The following is an 8,697-nucleotide window of genomic DNA, read 5'->3' on the forward strand; positions in this document are numbered from 1 at the left end:
CATATAAATTAAGTTGGTAAACTAAAATTATAATATGCTGTTTAATCAACTAAGAGATGGTTTTATATGCATGAGTACTAATTTTCAAAAACAATCTTGCAATAGCATAAGAGAAAGGGCACTCAGGATTCTATTATATCTTTTTTTTTTTTACTTTTCCATAATTAAAAAAACTAAAGTATAGGAAAAAGTTTGTTTTTCAAAAGTGACTTATTTTATCTGTTTCTATAATTAAATATAGTGGCAGTAAATATTAAAATGTATACAGCTCTTTAACAATATCATTTTTAACTATGTGAATATGTTCCAAATTATTACTCATTCAATTGAGAATAAAAATAACACAGATATGAGCGACTGAGAAAAACCAGTTGACTTGGAGGGCTTGTAATTAAATACTGTACCTTTTCGATAATAGATGGAATAGCTTCTATGCTGCTCGGCCGGACAGAGAACTTGCTATATAATCTACAAGCTTCAACCTATATGCAAAAAGAAAATCACTTAAAATTCAGTTCACAGATCACATTACTCTTCTGAAGGAAGACAAAATGTTGTCATTACTTTCATGTTCCGAGGCAAGATGGAGACTATGTATTACCTGGACTATTTCTTAATAGCCTATGCAAAGCACAATCAAATTTCTGCCTCATTATGATTCAGGAAGCAAATCAAACAAGACACCATTTTCATTTGCAAAAATAAAAAACTTATATGATACACAGCATCTACCATAGCAAAGGAAAGCACCAGGCACTCATTGCTGGTCAGACTATAAATGGCAAGGGAAGTTGACAATGTCTTATAAAAATTAAAATGAGTATATCCTTGGACCCAGAAATTCCACAGCAAGGAATATTCAATTTAGTTGGTATGCTGTTTGGGTCATATAAATTCAGTAGTGTTAATTTTTCACTGCTTAATGTACTTTAAGTATTGTACAGAAACTGTTTCTCTTGATACTTGGTATGAAATCTACAGAATGATTGGTAATCTTAGTCCCACAAGTGTGATAGAATTAAGATTACTCTCCAACTTTCAGTCTGTTCATAATCATGTTGTTTAGTTTTAAGTATTTCCACAAGAAATAGATATTTGGATCTTTTTTTTCAAACTCTTAATTTCATCTAATAAACTTCTATTATTTTCCTTTTTGGGAAAAATATTTGTAATGGATATTATCTTCTGCTTTTTTTTTTTTCATCTACAAAGTTTTTGTAGTAACTTTAAATTTCCTTTTACATAACTATCTGCTCTACTTATTTTTCAAATACATATATCAGCATCTTCTAAAAAACTGTTGCCCTTATCTACCATTGCAATTCCCTTTCAAGAGTATAAAAATATAACATTTTCATAAACTTATATCAAGATCTAGTTTAATTCATATACAAAATTATGTGTTTATATTTTGAAGTTCTCACGATTCCTAATTTACCAACACACTTTGCCTAATGGTTTTAACTTTGTGCTATAAATGCTCAAATATATTCATATCTTAAGTGTTAATTATCATTCACTCTCACCTATTTGCTTTCTACAACAATTCTTAAAACTGTAGCATTCATTGACAAATTCTTTCAAGTTTTTAAAAATTTTCAAATACTTCCCTTTAGCCCTCCAAAATAAAAATGAACTTATCCAGAGTCTACTGGTAGTTATTTGAGTAGGATTTTTCCTCTCAACATTTTACTTCCCCAAAGTCTGAGAGGCATAATGCAAAAACACTTTTTATTCCTATATTTTCTTAACTCTTTGGAGAACCTATGTTTAGTTTAAAAGCCTGTTGAAAAGGTGTATTTCTTAGAAGACTGCTCCTAAGCAGAGCCTAAGCTTTCTTAATATCCATATTGAAATTGTCTTATAGTTCAGGAATTTTACCTTTAAATTACCTCAGGTAACTCTCTTTCGTTTGAATTGTTTATTTTGTAAACAGGACTTTATTTCTTCTCCATAAATCTTTTTGCATTTAATTTAAAATTTATAGTTGACATACAATATTCTTCTCCACAAATCTTAAAAGTGTATAATTGTGTAACTAAACTCGAGAGGAAAATCTTAGAGGTGGGTACCTGAGGAAACTCCTGGAAGGCTCCCATTGTTTCCTGACATCTTTCAGAGGAACCACCAATCACAATCAAGGGCCTGAAATTCAAATTGTAAAATACTCAGCAGAGTGGCCAATGAATACTAAAAACTCAATGAATATTAAAAAATAGAGATATAGAATGAGGATTAAATTTTCCCTTAAAAACTGTAGATTAAAAGACTTAGAAAATAACCTAATATGAAAGAACCCTTCCTCAGTTTCAGAAAAATCTGAAATTTATAATAAATGTTTTTCTTCCATGCCCCTCTCTCCTCCACCCCTTTTGGATGCTGATGCTAAAGCTCTAGGCATGGCGATGTAAAATGAATTTTTATGCCCTTCCTATTATTCTCAGGATTAAGAGGAGGATAAATTTTTTTATAATGAGTTTTAAATAAATACTTTATGAATTGATGAAAAGATAACCCCCTTTAACATGATCTTATTGGTAAAGTACCAGAGATGGGACTAAGGACAAGGTCAAAGAAATATAAAAATTTTAATTTCAACTGTCTTGCCAATTATGTAAGAAAAGATGAATTAAATACATTCTTGCATACTGATCTGGAATCTTTAAAAAATAATTATTCACTTAAAGAGAACTACACACACATTCAAATACATTTACAGATATACAGGAGTGGGCAAAAGTAGGTGTTTTGGTTTTGGGTGATTTTTTTTTTTTTTTGCCATCGTGACATTCTTTTCAGTTAATAAAGCTATTGTAGTAATCATAACCTGCATGTCTTTTTTCATACAAACAACTGTAAACTTACTTTTGCCCACACAAGTGTGCGCACACGTGTGTATTCAGTGTTTATTTCTAGATAAACAAATTACTGAGAGTTTTAAAACTTTCTTCCTAACACTCTTCTTAATTTAATTTTTACTAAGCCATTCTCTTAAGCACTTGATTCCAAGTCTTCCCACCCCAGATCAGCAGTTGCTCCATATGTAAAATCATGCACTGACATTCTTAAGAAAATGTTTTCAATAATAACAATCTAATTACCAACAGTTCATGTTTGCATTTGCCATACCACCCAAGGCGTGCACGAGACCTGGGCCAGAAACAACAAGGCATACTCCCGGCCTAAAAGCAAAACAATTTGTTTTATTAAAAATAGGTCAAATGCAATACTTGATTCATACCACTTACAGTGAAACATGGTAACGTTCTTGGACTTCAAAGGAAGGGCATATAGGTCTTTTCTACAATTGGTAAAACAATTATTAAAATATTTTTTGAATTAGAAAAAAAAAACCAAGAGAAAGATACTAGTCTTCGTGCAAGAAATAAGGTACCTATCATCTTCACATTGTGTTTCACTAACCTCTTCACATTTTGCTCTTATTATACCTGGCTAAGTCACGTTGACTACATACAGAAGTAAAATTTTGACTGCTGACGACATTTGTGAGTGGAAAAATGAAGTGTCTAAAATTTTTCTTAACAAGTAAATATAATGTCAATTGATCTTTGTAAGTAATTCTGAAATACAGTGTTCTGTCCAACTCTTTAAAATTGAATTTGAATGCTTTATCCTAGATGACTTTCTAAGGTTACAACACCAAGGAAAAGTTATCTTCATATAATTCATTTTGTCATTTTACATTTATAAAGCATTTTTTTAGGAACCTCTGATTAAGACAGACTTGAAAAGAAACAGAAATGAAACAAAGACTTTAGTTTACCTGCCTGTCAGATATCCAACCGCAGAGGCAGCGTAACAAGCCTACAAAGAAAAAACACTGGACTTGAGCATATTGGGATCCTTATAGTACGTACATGCGTAATAATTTATTTTTTGTTGTTGTTAATCCTCACCCAAGGATATGTATCCATTGAATTTTTTAGAGAGAGTGGAAGGGAGGGGGAGAGACAGCGAGAGAAACATCGATGTGAGAGAAACTCATTGATTGGTTGCTTCCTACACAGGCCTCAACCAGGGCCAGAGATCGAGCCTGCAACCAAGGTATGTGCCCTTGACCAGAATCAAACCCAGGATCCTTCAGTCCACAGGCCAACACTCTATCCACTGAGTCAAACCGGCTATGGCTAATAATTTATTATTAAGTAAGAGACTAGAACTTAATTGTAAAGGAGGAATTGGAAAACCTTCCATTTTAACAAATAATGTTCTACCTGTAAATTTCAAATAATGGTTTAGATACTGAATCTGGTTTTTGTTTTTCAAGGAATTTGCCCATATGATCTAGTTTATTCATAATATCCTCTTACATAAAATAAACTGATGAACAAAGATCCTGCCCTAACCAGTTTGGCTCAGTGGATAGAGCATCGGCCTGTGGGCTCAAAGGTCCCAGGCTCGATTCCGGTCAAGGGCATGTACCTTGGTTGCAGGCACATCCCCAGTATGGGGTGTGCAGGAGGCAGCTGATCGATGTGTCTCTCTCATCGATGTTTCTAACTTTCTATCCCTCTCTTCCTCTCTGTAAAAAATCAATAAAATATATATTTTTTAAAAAGATCCTAAGACATTGAAGTATGCAACAGAGTGATGTATTTCAGAAGGAAGGGGTAGGGGGCGGGCAGAGACTAACCAATAAACTTATATGCATATAAGAATAGCCCATGGACAGACAATAATTTGGGCAAGGCCTGGGAAGGGGACCAGAGTGGAGTTGAAAGGGTCAATGGGGAGGAAAAGGGGACATCTGTAATACTTTCAACAATAAAAATAATTTTTTTAAGTGAGAATAAAAATTAAAAAAAGGAAGTCCTGGCACATGCTACATGAATGAACCTTGAAGACATTATACTAAGTGAAATAATCCAGCCACAAAAGGACAAATACTGTATAATTCCATTTAAATGAGGTATCTAAAGTAGTCAAATTCATAGAAACAGAAAGTAGAATGGTGGTTGCCAGGGGCTATGGGAGCAGCGTAAATGAGAGTTATTTAATGGGTACAGAGTTCCAGTTTCTCTAGAAAAAGTTCTGGAGAGCTGTTGCAAAACAATGTTAATGTACACTTCAAAAATGGTTAAGAGCCGTGCATTTAATAATGGTTAAGATGGTTTTATATGATTTTTTAACCACAATTAAAAAATACATACATGTATAAGTATACAAAGTGATTCAGAGGACCAGGGCTCTAAATGAAAAGAAATTTTAGGAATACCTTAATCAATTTCTGCTTTTATTTTCCTTTTTATGTATATACAAGTGCGATAAAAAAAAATCCATGCTTAAATATGTCTAAATAGATTTTAGTAAGTATAAAATAAAACTCCTAGGTAATAAAAAATATATCCTCTTACAATTGCTTAAATGTCTTCAGAATCAATAGAAATGTGCCCTTTTTATTCCTAATATCAGTAATTTGTGTTTTTTTCTCTTTTATTCTTCATCAGTCTTCCTAGGGATTTATCAAATTTATTCATCTTTTCAAAGAACCAATTTTTGACTTCACTGATTTTTTTTGTTGTTCATTTGTTTTCTATTTCATTTATTTTTGCTCTTTTATTTATTATTTTACTCCTTTAATTTGGGGTTTAATTTGGTTTTCTTTTTCTAGCTTCTTAAAATGTAAACTTACAGCATTGGTTTTTGATTTACTTTACTAATAGATTCATTTGAAACTATTTCCTCTAAGAACTGCTTTAGCTACAAGTTTGGTATCACATTTTTAATATATATTTTTATTGATTTTATAGAGAGAGGAAGGGAGAGAAAAGAAACATCAATGAGAGAGCATCATGGATTGGCTGCCTGCAGGGGATGTAGCCTTGACCAGAAATTGAACTGATGACTTCTTGGTGCACTGGCTGGGCTGGCAATGGCATTTTTTCATTATCATTCAATTCAAAATTTCCATTGTGATTTCTTCTTCAACACATTGGTCCACAGTGATGTCTCCTTTTTCATTCGTGATCCTAGTACTTTTTATTTTTGTTCTCACATTCTCTAGTTAAGTCTTCCTTTGACTGCTGCAAAAAGTCAGGTTGACTGAGGGGCACATGCATTGGGAATGTCCTACAGACATCTCAAACTCATTATGTCCAAATTGGGACTCATTACCTTTTCTCTTCAAATTGGCTCTTCCCTCTGTATTCCCCATCTGAGTCAGTGGCACGATGATCCACCTAGTCAGTCAAGCAAGCCCAAACCTAGGAATCACCCCCAGAAGAGCCAGTCCTCCCCTTCCTAGCTGGTTAATGTCCATTCATCCTTCACGACAGCTTGGCATCCTCTCTTCCAGGAAACCTCGGAAATCTTAGGATGAGCTGGGTATCGTTTCCTGGACTTCCACAGCACCCTGGGTATATCTCAATCACAGTACTTACCACATTATTATAAAACGGCTTATTTGTGTCTATCTCCACAGCGAGGTTATAAGCCCTTCAAGGACAGGAACTGTCCATCTCCATATCCAGTGTCCAACAAAGTACCTGGGACCTAAGGAGGCCTGCAACTAAGCTTATGGGGACTAATAAAGCTTGAAGCTGCCTTTCTTTTTTTTTCTTTTTATTGACTTCAAAGCACAGAGAGAAGGAGAGTGGGAGAGGGAGAGGGAGAAACATCAATGATGTGAGAGAATCATTGATTGGCTGCCTCCTGCATGTCCCCCACCGGGGATCAAGCCCATAACTTGGGCATGTGCCCTCACCGGAATCGAACTGTGATCTCCTGGTTCATAGGCTGACGCTCAACCACTGACCCACACCAGCTGGGCTCAAGCTGCCTTTCTGATACACACTCTACACTGCCACAAAATTACCTTTCTAAAGTACAAATCTAACTATGTTATCCACCTATTTATAAAAATCTTTACAGTCTCACCTACGAGTGCCTACTGAAAAAATCCCACACTCCTTTTCCAACTAGAGACTCTCTACAGCCTCCCCTGAGCCTCCATATCCAGGCTTACAGGCCATCATGCCTTTAAGCTATCTTGATGGACCAGTATGAACAAACATTGCTTCCACAGGTAATCTTCTCTGTCCTACTCAAAGAGAGCTGGTCACCCTCTATGTGTTCTGTCCATTATACACATATCTATTCTAAGTTACTATACTAGATAAATGTTTTCCGTGTGTCTTGCTCTCACCTTCCCAGACTGTGATCAACTTGAAGATCAAGACTAAACTTCAGTGCTTCATTATATCTCCCAAGGGTAAGTAACACAGCACTTGGTATACAGTACACACTCAATAAATATGTGCTGTGTAAAGAAACTAGACATCCCTCCACTAGGAAAAACAGTAAAATATAAGTCCTATTAATAAGTCATTAGCTCCATCTTCTCACACAGATGAAAAATGTTATTCCAACTAAGAAAAGTAGAAGGTAGAAGCAACACAAACTCAAGACCTATTCGTTTTAAGATTTAAAAACGCACCACAATTCTCAAGTCTTATAGATAAGGAATGTCATTCAATGAATAAAAACGTACTAAGCAGCCACATCATGCCAAAGCCCTAACCAAGCCAGGTACTATGGGGACAAAGAAATGAACCACGATTCCTGCTTTGCAGGAACTCAAATCCGAGGGCAGAGGAAGGGCCCCACTTAAGGAGATCAAGGTTGCTGTCTGGAAAGAGGTGGCAAGCGCCTGAGTTAGAGGGCAGCAGTGGGAGCGGAAAGCAGGACTAGTTAGCTTCAGGTGACTGACGTTGCAGAAGTAGATTCTTTTTTAAATCTTTATTGATTAAGGTATTACATATGTGTCCTTACCCCCCCTCCATTACCCCCCTCCCACTCATGCCCTCACCCCCCTCAGAAGTAGATTCTTGATCTGGAAACCAGCATTTCTGAGAGAAGGGGTGAAGCTGAGCGGGCAGAGGAAGAACTGGGACTGGACTGACAAAGCGTCCTAGCTTCTTTTCTCATGCTTCCAAATAAGCCTCTAGGAACGGAGGCAGCGTGATGCGGTGAACACGCACTGGCCTGGGATTTAGGACACCTGAGTTCTAATCACGCCGGGCCATCTGCGATGTGTCTTCTTGCAGTGCAGGGTGCGACTTGCGAGCCACATGCGGCTCTTTGGGCCCTTGAGTGTGGCTCTTCCACAAAATACCGACTTCTGCGCATGGGCCACGAAGTTTCAATCGCACTGTACGTGCGCGCCCATACTTAAGAGCAAGGAATCCAGACCCAGGATTCCTGGGTTCAAATCCCGATTCCGCCGTAACAGCTGTCATCTCGGGCCCGTTACTTAACCTCTCCGCGTCTTCCTCACTGTTCTCACCTGTCAACTCGGACTCCGAGTTCCTGCCTCGTGAAATGGTTGTGATTGACACGGGTCACGTGCTGGAATCGCCGTAAGCACCGAGGGTCGGCCACGAGTATTTGCCTTTATTATTAATCATTAACCCTGTGCCCCGGGCTCCCAGCGTCCGCACTTACCGCCTGCTCATTCCTCATCCCCACGTATCTGATGCCCAGCTGCTGGGCGGCGATGGCGATTTCGGTCACTGGGATGCCCACGATGCCAAACATGTACTTCACATCCTGGGGGTGGGGGTAAGAACGGGGGGGGGGTAAATGCACGGACCCTCGCCACACGGTTCCCTCCGGACCTCCCGCCCTCCTTCCCAATTACGCCCCCCGCCCCCGCGGCAATACCGGCTCCCAACACAG

At 37.3% G+C, this 8,697-nt stretch overlaps 1 protein-coding gene across 5 annotated transcripts in view; it reads right to left on the reverse strand.

Moving 5' to 3' along the window:
• HACL1 (2-hydroxyacyl-CoA lyase 1) overlaps positions 1 to 8,697 on the reverse strand; it is a 46,267-nt gene that overhangs the window by 37,375 nt on the left and 195 nt on the right. For 4 of the 5 annotated variants that reach the window (XM_059664013.1, XM_059664012.1, XM_059664015.1 and 1 more), the window contains exons 2-6: positions 8,464 to 8,568; positions 3,785 to 3,825; positions 3,102 to 3,182; positions 2,073 to 2,145; positions 405 to 482 (exon numbers count right to left, since the gene is read on the reverse strand). In XM_059664013.1, the coding sequence (XP_059519996.1) occupies positions 405 to 482; positions 2,073 to 2,145; positions 3,102 to 3,182; positions 3,785 to 3,825; positions 8,464 to 8,568 (378 nt within the window). The remainder of the gene's footprint in view (positions 1 to 404; positions 483 to 2,072; positions 2,146 to 3,101; positions 3,183 to 3,784; positions 3,826 to 8,463; positions 8,569 to 8,697) is intronic. The other variant, XM_059664016.1, reaches the window with a different exon arrangement.

Source organism: Myotis daubentonii, chromosome 14, assembly GCF_963259705.1.
Source record: "Myotis daubentonii chromosome 14, mMyoDau2.1, whole genome shotgun sequence".
NCBI classification, from domain to species: Eukaryota; Metazoa; Chordata; class Mammalia; order Chiroptera; family Vespertilionidae; genus Myotis; species Myotis daubentonii.